At 41.5% G+C, this 22,863-nt stretch overlaps 1 protein-coding gene across 4 annotated transcripts in view; it reads right to left on the bottom strand.

The window, feature by feature from the left end:
* Positions 1 to 4,837: 4,837 nt before the first annotated feature.
* Positions 4,838 to 22,863, bottom strand: part of LOC149442469 (unconventional myosin-Va) — a 242,304-nt gene continuing 224,278 nt past the window's right edge. For all 4 annotated transcript variants that reach the window (XM_089656073.1, XM_089656074.1, XM_089656075.1 and 1 more), the window contains 5 exons: positions 20,758 to 20,908; positions 19,951 to 20,233; positions 16,147 to 16,321; positions 14,974 to 15,054; positions 4,838 to 11,131 (listed from right to left, as the gene is read on the bottom strand). In XM_089656073.1, the coding sequence (XP_089512199.1) occupies positions 10,979 to 11,131; positions 14,974 to 15,054; positions 16,147 to 16,321; positions 19,951 to 20,233; positions 20,758 to 20,908 (843 nt within the window). In that variant the 3' untranslated portion in view covers positions 4,838 to 10,978. The remainder of the gene's footprint in view (positions 11,132 to 14,973; positions 15,055 to 16,146; positions 16,322 to 19,950; positions 20,234 to 20,757; positions 20,909 to 22,863) is intronic.

Raw genomic sequence — 22,863 nt, 5'->3', positions numbered from 1 at the left:
TACAGTATTTATATAGCGCCAAAGGGTTTGCTCAGCGCTGTACATTAAAGTGGGGGGACAGTACATGAGACAATACAGTAACAATACAATAAATGAGGGGTTCGAGGGCCCTGCTCTTTCGAGCTTACAATCTAGGAGATATATATATATATGTAAAGCACTGTGTAAAATTGATGGTGCTATATAAGTACCTGTGATAAATAAAAATATGGAAGATAACCTGATGAACTGGCAACTGGGTCATGGGCGGCCAAGACTCATTGATTCACATGGTGAGTGAAGGCTGACCCATGTAGTCCAATCCAACAGAAGATCTACTGTGGTTCAGATTGCAGAGAAAGTCAATGCTGGTTGCACTAGAAAGGAGCATACAGTGCATCATACTTTGTTGTGTAAGGGGCTGTGAAGCCACATACTGAAGCCTATGCTAATCCGTGTCCACAGCCAAAAGCTCCTACAAAGGGCATGTGAGTATCAGCACTGGACCACGGAGCAATGGAAGAAGGTGGCTTGGTCTTATGAATCATGTGGATGGTTGGGTACGTGTGCGTTGCTTACCTGGGGAGGAGATGGCACCACGATGCAGTATAGGAAGAAGGCAAGTCAAAAGAGTTTGTGATGCTTTTGGAAATGTTCTTCTGGAAAACCTTGGGTTCCGCAATTCATGTGGATGTTACTTTTAAGTCCAGGCCTTGAGGGGTCAGGGCTATTTTGATGGCAAAAGGGGTACCTACTTAATATTAAGTGGGCAATCATAATGCCATGGCTGATCAGTGCATACTTGGTGCTTCTTCCAATTAGCAGATATCATATGACCACATCCAGTGTCATACTGTAATGAACAATTTTCAAGAAGTACTAGTGTTGCTGACAATTCTACAGGAAACCTAGAAAAACCCTTTGAAAAATTTTAACGTTTTTTATCTTCCGAATGGCTGATAAATTCCTGCAAATATCAGGCACTTTAAATAACCAAAAGATAGTGCTTGGAGGTTTCTTGGCAGGATTACAAATACAAGCAATTTAATTGCATTTTATTAAGAATAGTTGTTTGCTCTTTGAAAGAAAAACTGTCTTTCTAAACTACTTTTCCAGCTCAGCAAGAATTTCTTGTTTAACTAGATAGTCCAGGTTAGAGCTGCTAACAGGTCTGTAAAAGAAAAAAAATGAAAAGGTTTGTCTAACAGTTGTCTCTGGCTCCACTAGCAATACCAGAGATAGTGTCAGTATCTTATATGACGAATGTTTATTCATTGAAGGCACATTAGGAAATGTTTTAAATACAACAAAGTTTAGTCATTTCAGGAAGGGGTTCAATAAATTATAACCAACACCCAGGCATGGACTGCCTGCAGCTTACACAGCACTTAGCTCCCCTCCACAGATCTACAGTTGTGCTCACAAGTTTGTATACCCTGGCAGAAATTGTGAAATTTTGGCATTGATATTGAAAATTTGACTGATCCTGCCAAAAAATGTTCTTTTATTGAAGGATGATGATCATACGAAGCCATTTATTATCAAATAGTTGTTTGGCTTCTTTTTAAATCATAATGATATCACAAATCACCCAAATGGTCATGATCAAAAGTTTACATACCCTGGAATGTTTGGCCTTGGTACAGACACACAAGGTGACACACACAGGTTAAAATGCCAATTAGAGGTTAATGTCCCACATCTGTGGCTTTTTAAATTGCAATTAGTGTCAGTGTATAAATAGTCAATGAGTTTGTTAGCTCTGACATGGAAGCACTGACTAGGCTAGATACTGAGTCATGGGGATCAGAAAAGAACTGTCAAAAGTCCTGCGTAACAATGGTAATGGAATTTTATAAAGATGGAAAAGGACATAAAAAGATTTCCAAAGCCTTGAATATGCCAATCAGCACTGTTAAATCACCTATTATGAAGTGGAAAGTTCGGGGATCTCTTGATACCAAGCCAAGGTCAGGTAGACCAAGAAAGATTTCAGCCATAACTAACAGAATTGTCCGGAATTCAAAGAAAAACCCACAGGCAACCCTCAAAAGAAATACAGGCTGCTCTGGAAAAAGACAGTGTGGTTGTTTTGAAGGAGCACAATATGATGACACTTGAACAAAAATGAGCTGCATGGTCGCGGTGCCAGAAAGAAGCCTTTACTGCACCAATGACACAAATAGGCCTGGTTAGGCATGTCAAGGTGTTGTCAGGCATATTGTAACTGGGCTTTTTTGTGGCATTGGTGCAGTAAAAGCTTCTTTCTGGCACTTCAACCAAACAGCTCATTTTTGTTCAAGTATAACCGTAGTGTACTCCTTAAAAACATCCACACCATCTTTTTCCAGAGCAGCCTGTATTTCTTTTGAGGTTGCCTGTGGGTTTTTCTTTGAGTCCCGGACAATTCTTCTGTCAGTTATGGCTGCAATCTTTCTTGGTCTACCTGACCTTGGCTTGGTATCAAGAGATCCCCGAACTTTCCACTTCTTAACAGGTGATTTAACAGTCCTTCGGATTTACAGAGAGAGAAGCGTGATTGGCCACTCTAGAGAACACGTCTCCACTGCTCTAGAGTCCAGTGGCGGCGTGCTTTACACCACTGCATCCGACGCTTTGCATTGCACTTGGTGATGTAAGGCTTGGATGCAGCTGCTCGGCCATGGAAACCCATTCCATAAAACTCTCTGCACACTGTTGTTGTGGTAATCTGAAGGCCACATGAAGTTTGGAGGTCTTTAGCTATTGAATCTGCAGACAGTTAGCAACTTCTGCACACTGTGCGCTTCAGCATGCGCTAACCCCGCTCTGACATTTTAAATGGCCTACCACTTTGTGGCAGAGTTATTGTTCCCAGTTGCTTCCACTTTGTTATAATACCAGTAATGGTTGACCGTGGAATTTTTAATAGCAAGGAAATTTCACGGATGGACTTATTGCACAGGTGGCAACCTATCACAGTACCACTCTTGAATTCAATTGAATTGAATTCCTGAGAGCGATGCATTCTTTCACAAATGTTTGTAGAAGCAGTCTGCATGCCTAGGTGCTTGATTTTATACACTTGTGGCCATGGAGGTGATTGGAACACCTGAATCACATGATTTGGAGGGCTGTCCCAAAACTTTTGGCAATATATTGTATTTGGATTTGAGCAGAGACATCACCATTTATAAAAAAAAAAATGACACCCAATGTCTACATAGGAATTCAATGAAATGGCCTACCTTTCCACCTTCATGTCAGCTTACATACTACACCTAGATTACCAGCCTATTCTGGTTCTTCCTTCTTGAGGCCTGTCCTCTTATGTCAAATGATTTATGCAATGTGAACATGCATTGTGGTCTCCATTGCTTGTTGTCTCTTTGTTGATGGCTTGCATTCGCCATCATTTAGTCTACATTTCTGTAATGTAATGTTGATACTCTCTGATAAAATATTTGAACAAGAATTCAATGGAATGCAATGCAACATGACGCATTTCATATATTATTGCCAAGATCTAGCAACGATTAACTAGTAAAAGCCTGAAAATGTTAGCATAAGCTGTTCGTGGATCCATAGTTCTTATGGCTTGTCTCTTCTCCCCGTTATGCCCTCTTAGAGCAATGGTTGTCAACCCATGAGCTAAGGGCAGCCTCAAATGTGGCCCCTGACATAACCAAAGAGCCGCACATAATGTTCCATATATGTAATGCTTGACAGAACAGTCAGAAACTGAAGCTCTAATAGAGGAAATGAGGGTCAGAGAGTATGGACAACCTACATTTTTGGCTGGGGATAGCTGCAGAAGACAATATGAAAACATGTTACATGAGCCTAGTAGAGATCAATGCTGTTACCCTAATCGATGTTCCCACTACAGACGTCAGAGGTCCAAGGGCCACATATTATATACCAAGGGGCTGCATGCGGCCCTCAGGCTGCAGGTTGGGCATGAGGATCTTATGGGCTCCCAGCATAGCCTTGTTGGAGCTCAGCTGACAGAGCTGAGGCAGGGTCCCAGGGTGCAGAGGGCAACTGTGTTGGTAAGCCCCGCTGACTTCATTAGTAAGATAGTCACCCTGCCATGTTTTGACAGCGATTTCACAAAAGGATGAAGAGGGTGCTTACCAGGAACCCCTCTGTGTATATTTAGAGGCTATGTACTTAGGATTTAAAGTATAGCTAAAGGCAAATTTTTTATTTTAATTTTGGATAGCATGGCGAGGGATTAGAACCTCTGTCAGTTTTTATTGCTGTCTGTGCCCCCCTTAAGGAGATTCACCTTCTCTATTTGTCCTATTTACCATTATCATTGAAAGTGAAGGTAAAAGAAAACCACAAACTTTGGGTTGTCCCCAGAAAAGTAATAGAGGGGAAATCTTCCAATGGGGTACACTAGTTTTGGTGACCTGGGGGGATCAAAGGGATTACCTTAATTTGCAGGGATTTCCTCTCACTTCCTGTTTGGCTATGGAACAGGAAACAAAGGGAAATCTCTCCAATGGGACACAGATGGCGAAAAAAATTTGATGGGGTATAATCTTCCCAAACTCTATTCAAAAAGAAAAAAAAAAAGTTTTGCCTATAGTTCTACTTTATAAAAAAAAAAAAAAAGAGGGGAAAATAGACAATAACTGAAAAAAATTTATAAATTGCCTGTACCACCTATAATAGTGTGCAGTGTCTGGGGTGATGGTATAACACACTGGACTCCATGTTTGTGCCTAATAATATTTTTGCTAAAGCTTTTGAAATAAATTGACTTCCTAAAGTAGAATCTTGAACTTATCCAAAGTCTCTTAAAAATATCACAGCTAAAGTATGAAAAAAATCACACCATTTTGGCAAAATAAAATAGCTAGACTCCACATTCTTGAATTTATTTATTTTTGTACAGTTTGCAGTGATAGCTTATTAGTTACAGTGTTAATGATGCAAACATTTGCTAGGCATGACATTACAGAGTACAGAATATAACTGTTAGCATATGGACTTCAGTATCATTATTGCCTAAATGAAATTCAGCAACAACCTTTTCCTTTCAAGTAGAAGTATGAATTAAGAAATGAGTCCTATTCTGGTACCTAGTTTAGTAAAGAATAAGTTACATCTTAAAGTCATAATGAAATAAATGAGAGAACATCGTATCATGCACCGTGTGCACTGACCACCTTGACTAGAATAGGTCATGCATGGTAAACAATGTGTTTTAAAGTAACGTACATTTTTCTTTTTTTAGCCTCAACCAATCCACATGGAATGATAACTAGTATCTGGTACTCATTTTTAATGTGGTAAGGAAGCCATTTTTATACCAATGGATGTATTCTCTACGTCTTAAGAGCTTCATTTCAATAGGTCTCTCTCCCTCAGCTGCAGATTTGGCTCTCATCTGTTTGCGTATCACATATGCGCAAGTCTTCCCCTTCCCTCATTTTTTTTTTTTTTTTTTAATGTTGATGGTGACGGACAACTTTGTGAGCAAGTTTAAAAAACAAAAAATGACTATATGAAGGAACCATATCCAGAATTATGCTCCCAAGGGAGAATGTGCATCTCCTAGAAGAAGCCACTTAGATGGGTAGAAATATATTATAAATAAATTTAGATGTAAGTGATGGGACAAAGCTCTGAAAAGGTTGGAAGGAGGAATTCTTCATCAAAATGTAAGTATGAGACCTTAAAGTCATTGTAAAAGTCCTGATTTTTTTTTTTTTAAACAAACATATCATACCTGCTCTGCGTAATGGTTTTGTGCAGAGCAGCCCCAATCCTCCTCTTCTCAGGTCCCCAGCCGATGCTCTAGGCCCCTCCTTCGTGCTGAGTTCCCCCAAGCTGCTTGCTCTGGGGGCACTAGTGCATGCTCGTTCCTGACCCACCTGTGTGTCTATGAGACACAAACAGAGTGCAGCTCAACCCTGCCTCCAGCTCATCCTTGCTGTCTGTGATTGACAGCAGCGGGAGCCAATGGCTCCAGCTGCTGCTGTGTCAGCCAATGAGGAGGCAGAGACCTGGGACAGCTTCTGCTCTCATGCACATCGCTGGATCAGGCTCAGATGAGTATAAGTGGGTTGCTGAGGGGGGAGCTACACATGTAAAGGTTTTACCTTCATGCATAGAATGCATCAAAGTAAAAAAAACAAACAAAAAAAAACAAACAAAACTTCTACCTTTTCAACCACTTTAAAAGCTTTTGAAAATATACAATTCGAGTAATTAAACACAATAGGGTTGGTTTACAAAAGGAAAATAGGCTGCTAATGTATTTAGAGTGAGTATGCTCTATAACATTAGTACATCGACCCTAATGCAGTTGGTAGTTGTATCTCATTAAAAAAAAAAAACTGAACCTATTCCAACAACTCATTCAATTTAAATACAATGAGGTCTCAATGCCATTTTAATATGAAATATAAATTAATATTAAATATATTGTATATTAGCTTCTGATCAAAGATCTTCTATATTAAATCTGTTGGCATTTGAAGCTGGCCACATCCACATCTGCTAAGCATGGATGAATCTCTGTCTGTGGCTATCACCGGCTGTCACAGAACCCAATCAGTGCCTGCATCTGGCTGGATACAGATACTATGTAGCCAACAATTTCCTGCCCAGCTCCTTTGAATTTTTAGTTAAGGGATGCCAAGCAGGAAGGTACCAACCATGGCTACCCATGAAATGCATCAGGAACTGGACAAAATTTGGTCTGTGTCTGGACAGCTTAAGTTTTAAAAAGATGATAATGTCACACAAACAGAAGCTGGATGTGTCTAGTATGGCAGTCTTTTTTTTTTTTGTTACTGAGACCCTAAATGTTAATGGAATATTAGATTTCTGTGGCACTAAAACATGCAGTTCATAAGAAAATCAGTAGTGTGTATGGGTCCATCTAGAGACAATCGTTTGCTGCTCTGATTGCACACATGTAATCAAATAAATCAGAGATCCTTTACTAAAGTGCATTCATGGTAACCAAAGCCATTTAGCAAGTATCTGTCTAATGCAAGGCAGAAGGTAAAACCAAACGTCTGACTGGTTGGTTTGGTCTAGAGCAGAGGTCCCCAAAACTGAAGCCCACGGGCGATGTGGCCCTTTGCTTGCCTTTATCCGGCCCTTGGGGCACAATTTCTTCCACGGACACCAATGATGGGACACTGTTCCTTCCACTGACACCAAAAACGGGGTATTATTCATCCCACTGGCACCAGAGATGGGGCATAATTCCTCCCACTGACACCATTGATGTAGTACTGGTCCTCCCACTGACCACCTAGACATTATTTACTCTTACCGATGGCAGGGTATTTTCTACTCCCAATGGCCACAGACGATAAAACCAAACGTCTGACTGGTTGGTTTGGTCTAGAGCAGAGGTCCCCAAATCTGCAGCCCATGGGCCGGATGTGGCCCTTTGCTTGCCTTTATCCAGCCCTTGGGGCACTATTTCTTCCACTGACGCCAATGATGGGACCCTGTTCCTTCCACTGACACCAAAGACGGGGTACTATTCATCCCACTGGCACCAGAGATGGGGCATAATTCCTCCCACTGACACCATTGATGTAGTACTGGTTCTCCCACTGACCACCTAGACATTATTTACTCTTACCGATGGCAGGGTATTTTCTACTCCCAATGGCCACAGTCCAGCCCCCCTAAAGTCTGAAGGGCAGTAAACTGGCCATTTGTTTCAAAAGTTTGGAGATCCATGGTCTAGAGCACATTTTACATATAAAAGCAAGGTAGTCAATGATCCTGTTCAGTTTCATCTCAAATGAAGTAGCAATTACTTATTTTTGCCATACTGTGCTAGATTCATCTTGTTCAGCCCAGGGGGTTGGATGAATGGACAGAGGATTCACCCCTGCTGGCTACTGTATTCAGACAGCTGTGACTCCCTCAGATGGCCAACTATCTAAACAGTCAGTGCATTTGGTAGGATGCAATCACTGTTCTGATGATAATTTTTCAAAATAACCAGTCCATTTTTAAATGGACTTTTGTTGAGCCAAGTGATGAATCAAACCAAATTGGTGCTTACGATAGTTAGCTTTAGTGTCCTCAAAAAAAGGAAAACAGCACTGGGAATTGGTGAAACTACTTTAAATCTATGAAAATATGTTTACAAAGCTTATAGATTTTTTTATAAATATAATTTAGAGCAACATGGAAATAATTAAGACTCTAAAATTCCATGAATACAGAAAAAAATGTATTTACCTTACATCTATTTTTCAAGCTGCTACACCGTACTCCTGTGTTTACTTGGGCTAGTATGCACAGGTGTTCCATGTATCCCATGCAGGCAATCCCAATAATGTCAATTGGAACACAGTGGCTGCACGGACACAGTCACTGCTCTCAATTTAACATTCATGCAGGTGCGAATGCATGGCCCCAAACGCACACTGTTTGGGGCTGTGCACCAGCACTGATGTCAAATTGAGAGCAGTGGCTGTGTCAGTGCAGCCGCTGCATCCCAATTGGCACCAATGGGACTGCCTGTACTGGAATGCATGAAACACCTGTGCATCCCTGTGCAGGTAAACAGCCCCTGGGTGGACGTACGCTCCAGTACGCCCCATGTGAATGAGGCCTAAAAAATAGATGCTTCAGTGTTAGATCTCCACAGTTTCTTGTATCTCTGCAAGCAGATGGCTCTTTATTGCAAGTGAGACATGCTATGTCTCTTCTGCAAGAATACACACTTACCTGCCTGTTTGCAGTTTTCTATTGAATGTACACGAAGCACTAAGCTAAGCGTACAGTCACATGCTAAGCACATGCTTAGCTCAGTGTATATTCCCAGAACACTCTAGTTGGGCCAAAATTGAAAAAAGAAAAAAAAAAAACGGCATCTGGGGAGAAGGCAACATCAGCCGCCAAGGGATGTAAGCACAGCATTGCTGGAAAGTGGAGGCGAGTATATTGAGATTTTAGTTCCGCTCTAAATTTCCTAGGTTTGCGCATCTAATACAGCCATCATGTAAGGGTTCGGTCTTTGGGTTGGATTTAAAAAAAAAAAAAAAAAATGTATTCTGAAAGAGAATGCAATGCCGTTGCAGGAAAAATGATACCCCAGTGTGGGCAGGGAGAAACTCAGGAAGTACGGCAAGAATATCCTGCCAATGAAGCTGTCAAGTCAGTGTGTGGCTGAACCTCCAAAATTCTACACCTATAACCAGGGTCATATTTAGACATCATGCTGTTCCAAAGACACATAAAAGATGATGCGTATATGTACACGATCTACCCCCTCTGTCATGTGAGAATTTTAGTAAAAACACTAGAGTGCACTTTTAAAAATCCTATGTGTCCTGCTTAATATGCAGAGGTACTTTTCAGCTGCTCAGATCACCAAACAAGAGAAAGGAGAATTTTATATCCCTTGAACTGCAGAGTCTTCAGATTCCCCTCAATATTCATAGTAACCCATATATTTTCTTTCTGCATTTAGCCACAACTGTACAGGAAAAGCTTGGTGCTGCACCCCATACGCTGCTGGCCCTGTCTAGAATCAAACTGTTCTACTCATGGAGGTTCACTTTTAAAGTATTACAGATATTTTTATAATAGTTCCTTATAATTAGAAATATGGAATATGTGCCAAGTAGTGCTGGTGAAAGTGCACACTAAAGAGTACCCACCAACATAGATGCCTACCAATAATTTATCTTAAGTGTTGCTAGCTCTCATCATTCTGTGTTTTGTTGGAGTGCTCTAATCAGTTTAAATGCAGGCAATATGCAGTGGATGGGTAAAGTCTGCACCACGTTACCCAGTATAATAGTGCCCTTACACATCACGCTATATGCTGCGGTACAGCCTCTTTTTCTGCATGCTGGTCCATAGCAGTGAGTGATGCACATACAAGAAATATTGTATCTACCCTTTCATCTTAACTCATTTACTATTAGTGAATTAATGAATCCACCACAAGCCTCCTCTTTTCTGTACTACAGGGGTATAAATAAATAAAAAGCACTGAATAACAATATGTAATACAGCAAAGAAACACCAATAACACAGTAAACATCATTGAAACCATCAGCTGCAAAAAAAAAAAAAAAAAAATACTGTGTTGAACTGAAACACTCAAACAGACTTAAAAAATGCCAGGAAAGACTATACATAACCTTTAACAATATATTACGAGAACCTATTTGTTCTTTAAGGCGTCTATAATTTTTTTTAATATATTTTCTTTATTTTCTTTAAAAACAGCAATTTTTATCAGTAATCCGTATGTGCTTAAGGTGCCTCTTCCTTGTTTCCAGAGATAAGGAATCCAGCCTATTCTGTGGCTTACCCTAATAAACAGATCACATTGGACTGTAAACATACTGGATAATAAAGAGATGAATATTTTATTGTGTAGTGCCGAATACGGATATCGTAACATTAGAGCAACACAAAAACACAGCAGCACATTTTATCTGCATAGTAAACCACGGTGCTAACAAATAAACATCATCTACATTACACGTAAAGCTGATTTCTTTTTTTCGTCCAATACTTTTATAGAATTGTTCTTTTAACATAAATAATGATGTGGTCTGGCTATAGTTACAAGTGTACACAGTTATTCATACACCTATAGTGATGAAATGACCAGTTACCATATAGTCTACCACAATAATGCGTAGCTTCCTTTCTGGCTTCCAGCGAATCACGGAATTACACTAAGAAAATGTATTTAAATACATTACATGTAACCTGTGTTGATCTATCAGATAGGGAATGGCTATTTTAGGAACATAACTGGCAACCCAGAATGGGGATTTAATATCAAGGCAAATTACCTAAACAATAGGCTTTAAGGACAATTTCCACTGGATGCGTACCAACTGACATCGTTCTACCAGTCTCTTATACATGATATACGAACTGCAGAAAGTGTACGAGTCATGTATCTAGGGATGCAGTGGTGGACTCTATAATGCTTCTCCAGTGTGGCTGACATGTCTGGGTGATTCACATCCAAAATGATATGAGGCAGTGCGGCTCTTTACACACGAGAGATGAATCCTAGGCTGAGACTTCCTGGGATCTGAATTGTTTCTAAAGCCAGAGATGAGGGGTTGAAGGGGAAGGTGACAGGGAAGATGTGCTTGGCATCCATTAGCAGCTGAGGGGCGTCCTTCCGGTCCCTTAGGCGCAACTGTGGGAAAATAGACAAACAAGCATTTCACATCAAAGTATTTCAATATTTTACTGGCTATACACATTCAGAGTAGGCACAACAGTCCTGTGACTTAAGGTGCAACTGAAAGGTGGAAGGATTTTTACCTTAATGCATTTTCTACAATAAAGTGATATTAAAGGTTTGGTTTTTTTTACATTTTTTAATAACAAAAGCATGGTATACCTACCTGCTCTTTGCAATGGTTTTGCACAGAGCAGGCCCGATCCTCCTTTTCTTGGGTCCTCCGCTGGCACTCCTGGACCCTCCCTCCTGCCTAGTGCTCACAAAGTGAGCAGCTTGATATGGGGGCACTGGAGCAGGCTTGCTCCCGATCCGCTGCTCTGTATGTCCATTCACACATGGAGAGCGGCTCGGCCCTGCCTCCCACTCTCTCCATATTAGCTCAATGGCTGTGAATGACACTAGCGGGAATCAATCGCTATTGCTGTGTCAGCCAATGAAGGAGAGGCCTGGGAGAGCCATTGCTCGTGTGCACATCGCTGGTTCGAGATGGGGCTCAGGTACATTTAGGGATGAGCTGGGGCTGCTGCTGTACGTTGGTGTTTTTTTTACCTTCATGCATAGAATGAAGCCTTTACAACCACTTTAAGGTAAAAAAAAAACCTTCTGCCTGCAGCTTCCCACTCCCCCTCCCCAGTCCCCCCCTTTTACTTTCCAGAGTCCAACCTAGATCCAGTGATGTGCACGTGAGCAAAGGCTCGCTCTGCTCTCTCCCTCCTCATTGGCTCAGAGACAGCAGCAGTAGCCACTGACAGAGTGGGCTCGGGAGCAAGCATGCACTAGTGCCCCCATTGAAGTGGCTTGCAATGGGGGCACTCTCTGGGAGTTTGAGCCAGGAGCACCAGCAAGATACCCCAGAAGAGGAGGATCGGGGCTGCTCTGTGCAAAGCCACTGCAAAGAGCAGGCAAGCACGACATGTTTGTTATTTTAATAAAGGGAAAAAAAAAAGAGCATTTACAATCACTTTAAAGACTGATCAGGCAGGGTCTTTGTTGCAGAAGAGACATGCAATGTCTCTTCTGCAATAAAACAAATGTACCTGCCTGTCCACAGTTTTCTTTGGCATGCACACAAGGCAGGCAAGCGCAGCTCAATTTACATTCCGAAACAGCACCTGTGTGCCAGGATGACCGATCTCCTGCACATCCGCAGAAGCATTATCATCCTGCACCAGCCAATGAAGACGACTGCAGCCTCGCACCTGGAGGAAGCCGGGGAGAAGATGTCTGCAGTTCCATTTTAAGCTTGCCATATACAAGTAGAGTTTTGTTCAAAAATGTTTTGTTTTAGGAATGTTCATTCAATTTTCTAATCCGCTAACTCAGGCTTTCAGTGGCTCAGCCAGCTGACAGTCAGCAATCTATGTGGATCCTGACTGTAAAGTTGGAATCTTTCCAAAGCCTGGACCGGCTCAGTGACGTCAGCCAACAGCAAGCACTCCTGCGACTCACAACAGAAGTAGGGCCAAAAGAGCTTTGACCCTACTTCTCCTTTCAGCTTTCCAATAAAAACAAAGCTACTGGGCAAAAACATAATGTGACTGTCCAACCAGATTCCGTGCAAGTTTATTGCATCACAGTGCAAGCCTGTATACCCCGGAGACACTGGCCACTCGATTGAACCACAATTCTCATTCATTCTGACCGAGCCTTATACAAGTCCATCACCTTCCCCAACCAAAGTGGTGCATTCATTTTATAGTTTCTACATTAGGTACAATATATAGGTACAGGAATTTTCAGTGACAATAAAATTGAAAAAATATAACAACCAAAACTTGAATATCGCACCAACAAAAACTCTTCACACCAAGAATTTATTTTCTTCTATTTTTACAAAGTTAAAAAAATGCCAATATACTCTTAACTTTACCACTGACACTGTCTTTGGCTGTATCATACATATATGTGTATATAATTCACATACCATTTGTATATGTACTGTATTGCCAAAAGTATTGGGCCAGCCCTCCAAATCATTGGATTCAGGTGTTCCAATCACCTCCATGACCACAAGTGTATAAAATCAAGCACCTAGGCATGCAGACTGCTTCTACAAACATTTGTGAAAGAATGGGTCACTCTCAGGAGCTCAATGAATTCAAGCGTGGTACCGTGATAGGCTGCCACCTGTGCAATAAGTCCATCCGTGAAATTTCCTTGCTACTTAATATTTCACAGTCAACTGTTAGTGGGATTATAACAAAGTGGAAGCAACTGGGAGCAACAGCAACTCAGCCACAAAGTTGTAGGCCACGTAAAATGAGAGTGGGGTCAATGCATAGTGCGCAGAAGTCGCCAACTGTCTGCAGAGTCAATAGTTAAAGACCTTCAAACTTCATGCGGTCTTCAGATTAGCACAACAGTGCATAGAGAGCTTCATGGAATGGGTTTCCATGGCCGAGCAGCTGCATCCAAGCCTTTCATCACCAAGTGCAATGCAAAGCATTGGATCCAGTGGTGTAAAGCATGCTGCCACTGGACTCTAGAGCAGTGGAGACATGTTCTTTGGAGTGATGAATCACGCTTCTCTGTCTGGCAATCTGATGGACATGTCTGGGTTTGGCAGGAAAATGATACTTGCCTGACTGCATTGTGCCAACTGTAAAGTTTGGTGGAGGGGGGATTATGGTGTGGGGTTGTTTTTCAGGGGTTGGACTTGGCCCCTTAGTTCCAGTGAAGGAAACTCTTAAGGTGTCAGCATACCAAGACATTTTGGACAATTTCATGCTCTCAACTTTATGGGAACAGTTTGGGGATGGCCCCTTCCTGTTCCAACATGACTGAGCACCAGTGCACAAAGCAAGGTCCATAAAGACATGGATGAGCGAGTTTGGGGTGGAGGAACTTGACTGGCCTGCACATAGTCCTGATCTCAACCCAATAGAACACCTTTTGGATGAATTAGTGTGGAGACTGTGAGCCAGGCCTTCTCGCCCGACATCAGTGCCAGACCTCACAATTGTGCTTCTGGAAGAATGATCAAACATTCCCATAGACACACTCCTAAACCTTGTGGACAGCCTTCCCAGAAGAGTTGAAGCTGTTATAGCCACAAAGGGTGGGCCAACTCAATATTGAACCCTACGGACTAAGACTGGGATACTCTTCAAGTTCATGTGTGTGTAAAGGCAGGCGCCCCAATACTTTTGGCAAAATAGTGTATGTCTTACCAGGTGGTCTGTGTACAACCACAACTTATATTAATAATCTGTACACTTGGGCTGCTTTCACACATTTGTTTTTCTTCCGTTTTTGTGTTAAAAAAAACAGAAGAAAAATGCATGACCATTAAATCCTATGGAACTCTTTGAAAACAAACACATTGAAAAACGCAACAGACCGGCAAATGACAAAAGTCCTGCTTGCTGCATTTTTGGTGCATGCTTGGTGTGGTAATAAAAAAAAAAAGGAACAAAGTGCACCAACCCCCCCCCCCCCCCCCCCATTGAAGTAAATGGAAAATGCATAAAAAATGCACCACAGTTGTGTTCTAAAGTCACTTTTTTTTCACAGGTGCAAAATGCGGCAAAGACGCAAATATCCATTTTTACAGTGTTTTTGAAAGGGAGCAATGTGAAAGTAGCCTTATTACCAATACAAATGTATGTGTTGTTTTACTGCCTATTAATAAAGAGGTTTCCTATTTTCCTTGTTATCCATTTATGACTGCATATCCAACACAAAAATGGCAATACAAACATACTAGTAATTTATGCAGAGGTCACAAATCATAGTCAAGTGTATCAAAACATGTAGAAGATATGTCCTATGACCAAACAAAAAACATACTGTACCTGTATGTTGCGTATAAACGATACCAATACCCTTTCTTCAAACTCATTTACAGGGGTATAGAGATTCAACACCTTCACAATCTGTAAAAAGACAATATTTTGCAGTTTAGTTTTTTTTAAAACCATAAGGAAATTTTACCAGTGGTCATTTAAGAGAATGGCATGCTTACAACTAGTTTGGGGGAAAGGCCCTTTTCTGTTCCAGCATTACTGTATCTCTGCGCACAAAACCAGTTCCAGAAATAAAGTTCTATGTGGAGGAACCTAAACCTCTGTCAAGCTCCTGCTGCTTAACGAGCAGCTCTTTTCTTTGAGTACTCAGAAGCTGTTCAGCTGTCGGTTAATTACCAGCCACTCGTCTCCAGAGACTCACTTGGATAATGATATCTGCCTCATTAGTCCAGCCTACAGCCAGCCCTTTTTGCTTTTTTTTAACAGCTTAGTTCCAGTGTGTTTCTGTGTACAACTTGGTCTGGCTGACTTCTCTTCCAATTCCTGTTCCTGATTTTTGCTCCCATCTACACTGACATCTGGTTTCCTGACCCTGGCTTGTCTGATTACCCGCTCTAGCATCCAAACCCTAGCTTCTGTTTTGACTATGTTCCTGAACTGTTATTTTTGCTATTTCATTAAAGGTGTGATTTTAACTGCACTTTCTGTCTCTGCGTGGTTTATGATTCCTGACAACCTCACACACAGCCCTGACTTCAACACTGCTGAAAAACCTTCCGGATCACTTGGAATGTCATTTTTGAGACACTCTTGTCCAACATTAGTAGCTGACCTGACAAATGTTTTAGCTGAATGGGAAAAGCCCAGGGGAGAGCAGACTGTTAAAATTGCAAAAGAGAGCGCAGGGTGAAACTCACTATTAATGTATATAGTTTTGGCATGGACTGTCCAACAAGCTTACATACTGTAGATATACAGTATAATCCATATTACATTGCATATATTATGAAAACCAGCAAAAAAGACTTAGAAAACGAAGAAATAACATGACTATTATGATCAGTTGATAAATCGCTGGCTGTGTAAGAGGTTTAGCTACTTGACACCAATTTGCAGCTGGTCATTAAGGTACAAAGCACAGTGACCACTTGGCATACATCAACCTACATGGCACACTCCTATGGAGTTGGCTTAAATCCTCACAGTCAGCAGTCACTTTACCTGAGCAGTAGTCAGAGCATTGCACATAGAGCAGATGGCCTCTGCATCTTCATCTGTTTTCTTCTTCACTTGTAGCAACTGAGCAGCCTGAATTAAGGGTTCCAGGGTCTCTTTGGCCCCACTGTTCATCAGATTCTTGTCCCGCAGCCATTCCTCTAATTGGCTTACATTGTACCTGTACAGAGCAACACAAAACATCAGCTGCCTGATCAGAATATGATTGGTCAGTTTCAGTAGAGTCATCTCATTCCTATACGATGCTATGAAACCACACATTTTAGGACAGTCTCCTAAACAGAAGCAACAGATGATCCAATACATAAATGTTATAAATAATTAGGAAAAAAATGACATGAACACCCTCATAATCAGTGTTATACCCAATTCCCTCCTATGCCCAGATGGACACACTTTCGGTAGTTTAAAAACAATAATTGCATGAGTAACACTGTAACATGGTTTAATTAAAACAGTTTCAACAATTTTGCCAGGAATAATTAGAATTGCACAGAATATTTTAAATATCACTAATATGACTTGACAATTCTGTAAAGGGTAACTGCATTAGAGACAATAAACCCATAATTTCCTACGATGACTAACTTGAGTATGGGATATTAGATTTACACTTAGCCTACGCATCTGCTAATGACTATCAACCACTTAGTCTAAATGTAGATAAAAGCCATAATATGTATGATGTTATGGAAACAGTATTAAACTATTACCATAAATGTCAACTCTACCCAAAATACATAACCCCTACATAAGCCTGCTTAACAGTGAGATCACCTGCCAGTGTTGCCTACAACTAACCAATGCAACAGGGCGATTTACTGTACACTATTATTATGGTTGGGTGGTATGATGATGATCTAGCAAGACTATCTCAACCCCCCCCCCCCCAAGTTCCCTATAGATACAAGATGGTGGTGCGTGATTCATCCCAACAACATCCAAAAATAACTAAAATGTTGGTTTTGCATGAACTGTAAATAGAGCATAATATATGAACACATAGAATCATCCTAAAACTATTCAGGCAGAATTTAAAGCAAAAGCTAAATACACCACTGCAATAGACTGATAAAATGTGTAATTTTGTTATCTCTTCACAGCTCCTATACTTAAACTAGCATATTCACTAGGTTTACTGACCTTTCAAGAGGTGTTATTCACTCTTCTTTAATGAATCATTAACCTTAACGTAGAGATGGAAAGACACAGCCTTTCTTGGAAAGCTATTAAGGCAAACGGCAATTTACCAATAAGGCAGATCCTGGCCTTAGCCTTCTATACTCTCCACACTCTGGTGGCTTCTATAGTAACCATGCTGGTGTGATTAGCAGGTAGTATGAATTATGTGACAACCAGCAAATACTACTAGTTAATTGCGGGCATACAGTGCACACTATTTCTGAAAACTCAGGCTACTGATCTGTGCATGCTTAAAGCAAAACTGTAAGAAGAACATATCGGCTTTACCGAACTTCTCCTAAACATGCTACCTCCCTGGCAGTCTGCTTTCAATTGTTTTAAAGTGTCACTAAGCCCTGGTTCAGACCGGTGCAACTTGTCATGTGATTTGACAGTTGCACCCTATTGTCGGCAATGGAAATGTTCAAATTGGTGCAACGAAGTCACACTGATTTTGAAAATAGTTCCTGCACTATTTTCGGCAATTTCAGGTGCAACTTGCATAGACATCTTTACATGAAGTTGCACAGATGTCAGGCAAGCCGCACCTGAAATTGCACTGACCTGCGGCTTTGAAACCACGCTACTTCAAGTGAAGTAGTGTGATTTCAAAATTGCATTCAGCGTGAACCAGGGCTAAACCCCAATATTAAAATACATGTGCAATCCTATATTTAAACCGTAATCTCCAGTGATTGTGCTCTGCCCAGCAAACTGCTGAATCAGTCTTTCCAAACTTCTAGTTTTAGGCTTGGAGCAGTGCAATAATCATCATGGCCATGTGCACTATCGGCCTCAGACTACATATCCCATGGTGCTGTGTACTGGTATTCCCTAGTTTAGTGTGCACTTATCCTCATTAGCTATGCTGGTACCTTCTACAAGTGACGGCAATGGAGACCTGTCAAACAGAATGTCTATCATGGTATGAGTATTTGATTAGTTATACTACATACCTAGACAAAGATTGCAGGACAGGGCCAAATACCGAAGGTGTTGCACTGTACTGGAGCAGCTGTCAGTCAGCTAAACCATGAGCACTGCAGCATGGGCAGGGCTGACAGAGAATCAGCTAGCTGACTTGCTTTTCATAGGTTTTAGGTGTTGGAGCTTGCTGTGTCAGAACATATTATATGTTCATAAAAAGTGCAGTAGCAATATTTTATAACGTAAGTTCTGCACACAGGAAAATTCATGGGGGGAAAAAATATAATGCAAAGTTTGTGTAACGCGAGTTTAGTTACACTGTAAGCATGCGACAAGTAAATCAGCTGTTTGGGTCAACAACTCAAAGTATTAAAGTCTCAACATCAGAATGACAGCCAGGAGACTAGCCATTTCAGGAGCAGATATGAGCAATGGCAACCTTTATACTGTCCCAATATTGTTTTTTTTTGAAGCACAGTGCAACAGCACTGTCAGACAGGGAGAGGCATTGCTGTAGTGTTAGTATCACAGGCACTGCAGCACCACTTCTCCCTGACAGCAGCAGCTCAGAGCTAAAGAGAGACTCCTCCTCGGCTCCAGTCACATGACACCACCGATGAGAGGACTTTCCTCACTCTGAACTGCCTCTTGATCTGGTAAGATCTGCACCAAAGGGGAGTCTGTACTCTGGGGACCTGTACTGAAGGGTCGGCAGGGAAGGGGCATCTTTACTGGGGGGCATCTGGATCGGGGGGTTCCATACTGAAGGGTTAGGCTGGGAGGGGGGGGTCTGTATATGGGTTGATGGGCTGGGTTGAGATTTGTACTGTAGGATATATGGGCTTGGGGGGATAGAGATTCATACTGGCAGGAGGGGGTAATTTTGTATGGTATTTTGTGCTGTGGCCTGTGCGTTACACACTCTATGTTACGCACTCCTGAGCCCCGCACTCTCTATACCACAAACTCCTGAGGCCCTGCATGCTCTATTATGAACTCCTGAGCCCTGCACTATGTTACGCACTCCTAAACCCTGCAATCTCTGTTATGAACTCCTAAACCCTGCACTCTCTCGGTTATGAACTCCTAAACCCTGCAGTCTCTATGTTATGCACTCCTAAACCCCGCACTCTCTCTGTTATGAACTCCTAAAACCCTGGACTCTCTGTTACGCACTTCTAAACCCTGCAGTCTCTGTTATGAACTCCTTATTTCTGCACTCTGTTATGAACTCCTAAACCCTGCACTCTCTCTGTTATGAACTCCTTATTCTTGTACTCTCTCTGTTATGAAGTCCTAAACCCTGGACTCTCTATGTTATGAACTCCTAAAACACCGCACTCTCTCTGTTACACACTCCTGAACCCTACACTCTCTATGTTATGAACTCCTTATTCTTGCACTCTCTCTGTTATGCACTCCTAAACCCTGGACTCTCTCACTCCTGATACTCCTATATACAGTGAGTAGGCTCAGGTTTTATGTAACAATGGCTCCCCCCAATGTTCGTGCAATTTGGCCACACCCACAATTTACTGCTTTATTCCTTTAGTTGTTTTTGTGTGTATGTGGGGATGAGGGTTGGCAGCGTGTTGGAAAATGATTGGCCCTGGGTACTAGATAAGTCATTGAACTATACTCTTAAATCTGCAAACTATATCACATTTGGATCATTGTTACCTGATCTGCATCCCTTTGCTCCATGAACACATGTCCTTTCGGAGCAACAGGTTGTTGAGGGTGACCGCACCGATAATGTAGAACATCTGCTTCACCACCTGCTTGATGAGCTCTGGATCCATGCCATGTTGGCACATTATTGAGTGGAAAGTGTTCAGCTGCCTTACTATGGAATCCAAGGTATATGTCCCTTCATCAGCTATACTGGATGTCCTCTTCCGCAGACCAGTAGGCTTCACCCCTGATACACCCTGAATAGTTTCATGCTCCAGCATTCCTGAAACTAAAGGGCATACAGAGCAATGTTGAGCAAAAAATGACTTGTAAATCTATTTCATTGAAAGCTTATAAAGGAAAACTGTGATACAAGCAAGGGTGATAGAGGAAAGTATGTTCTGGACAGATAATCACAATGTGTCACAACAGTATTATTATGGAACCCGATATAAGGCAGGGCAGAAATATACAAGAATGAGATATACACATTTTGGGCACATCATATACGTAAAGATATACGGTCACACAGCAGACATATGGGTATGGTTCACTGCAGACATAGGATGACAGATACAGGCGGCAAATATCTGTGTACCATTGGGTGGGGAGGAAGGGTGGAGGATGGCTCTGCCAGCTTTCCAGTCTTTTCTGACAAATTACAATGTAAAAATGAATGTGCACAGAAGGAATGTTGGCCCTGTGTATGCATAGCTCAGTGCTTTGCTCAGTGGACAGAAGTTTCCGATTGGAAGAACAGGTTCACCTTTGCCAGTTTGGTATTGGGAGCTCTATAAATCCCTCATTACTCACCAATCATCGGCTGCAAGATGTTTTCCAGCACTCGGACAAGCTGCTGGTAAATCTGGATGGCCAGGTCGCTCAACACTTGCCTATATTCAGCAAGGTCGAAGTTTGTTAGACAATGTTCATTCTGCCTGGTTGTGTTGTGCTTCATAAATGACTGTGAAGAAACAATATCATGCTGATCCGAATGCTTCCATTAAACAATCTCAGCTCATATCTATAGAAATTTTATTTCAACTTTCATAATACATGTATATGACAGCTATAACTTGAAACTTAATCCAGATATTAGCCCAAAACAAAAGTTACTACGTGCGCATGGATGGCTTGATTGAAGAAAGTCATGACTCACGGTACATGAACCAGACTGTTGCATGCCATCGTCAAGCCTCCTACACACAGTCACTAAGGTGCTGTTAGATTCTTCTATTATTGCTGATCTATTCAGATTTGTGAAAGATATCTCATATCTGAAAATGTTTCTGAAATACATATCAGCATATGCAAACTTTTATACCAGAATCCACCCACAATATCCGCGTTACACAAATCTGTGGTCACAATCTAGGAATCCTCATTTTGTAAAAACAGACAATTCCTTTAAGAACAGTGCAGTAGCAGGAAGCTGTTCTACTTTAAATAAATGAAATTAAATGTTTAAGTACGTGTTTATAAAAATAAACATCCATGCTGACCTGTATGCTGCAGCTGTCTCATATTGGATCCAAGTCTTTGTTCACACCAATGCAATTTGTCATGCAATCTGACAGTTCAAAATCGCACAAGTCACACCCTAAATTTTGCAATGGAACTGTTCAAATTGTTGCTACTCAAGTTGTAGCGACCTTGAACAGGGTTCCTGCACTAATTTTCTGTGATTTCATTGCAACTTGCATTGACTTCTGTTATTTGGAGTTGTAATGAAATTGGAGATCCAAATTTCACTGATCTGTGGCTTTGAAATCGTGCTGAGGTAGCGTGATTTCAAAGCTGCACTGGTGTGAACAAGGGCTAAAACCAAGAACTCAGCAATTACATAATTCAGTTCTTGGTCTGTTTAGAGTGGAGAGCAGTGACTGTCAGTCACCTCTCTCTGCTCTGCCTCTCCAGTGCTCACTGCTATGAGCACGAGAAGGGGGCAGGCACAGCTGGCTCTGGCTCCCAAATGTGCGGTGAGAGTCGGAGCCAACTGTCAATCAGGCAGCCGGGTTGATCCAGACAATATTGTCAGGATCCTTCCAAAGTCTGGAGCTGCCCTGGGAAACAGGAAAAAAGCAAGTGCAGTCCTGTGACCCATAACAGAAATATGGCTAAAAAAGCTTTGGCAATACTTTTTTAAAAACAAAAATACCAAAAGTACTCAGCACAAGAGATTTGTATCCAAAAGTCTAAAAGAGCTCTACAACATTTTTTTATAGCACCAATAAGACCAGGCAGAACAAGTGACATACATTACTCCATCTTAGCTATGTTTCAGACAGAAAGACCCTGGATATGTCTACAGGGGTAAAGCCATTACACGTGGCAAATGAGAGCTGTGCTATTTGCTCTAATGAGATTTATTTAAAATGTTTAACTGTTTTTTTTAAGATAAATTCAAGTGATGTAAATGCTTGAATCCATCTGCCTCTTATAAGCTACTACACAGCAGCACTGGAAAAGGGAAGGTCAATACTGCGTGCACATGTGCTGACAGGGAACATGCTGATTTGGGGAGGGAGAAAAGCGATGGTGATCTCATCAGGCCGCTGCTATTTCACTATCCACAGTCACAGGCTGGAGACAAAGTGATGACCTAGTTTTTTCATTTAATACAGTACTGTGCTGTCTGGAAGGGTTGTGTAAATTTCAGGACTGGCAACATGTTACAAATTCTTTGGCAGGTAAAACAAATCACAGTATGTATTTCAGCTGTAAATTAACTTCTTGCCTGGAGTTCAGCACAAAAGCAAGTTTTAGTCTAAGCTCACATTCGCCTGAATGATAAAACGCAGCGTTTTACTATGCAGGCTAATGTCAAGTCAGCTCCAGCAGAGAGCTGTGCGTTTTACTATGCAGGCTAATATCAAGTCAGCTCCAGCAGAGAGCTGTGCGTTTTACTATGCAGGCTAA

Source organism: Staurois parvus, unplaced genomic scaffold (assembly GCF_062004578.1).
Source record: "Staurois parvus isolate SC_StPar_1 unplaced genomic scaffold, SC_StPar_1.0 ptg000885l, whole genome shotgun sequence".
NCBI classification, from domain to species: Eukaryota; Metazoa; Chordata; class Amphibia; order Anura; family Ranidae; genus Staurois; species Staurois parvus.
This window is presented reverse-complemented; position numbering and strand designations above follow the sequence as displayed.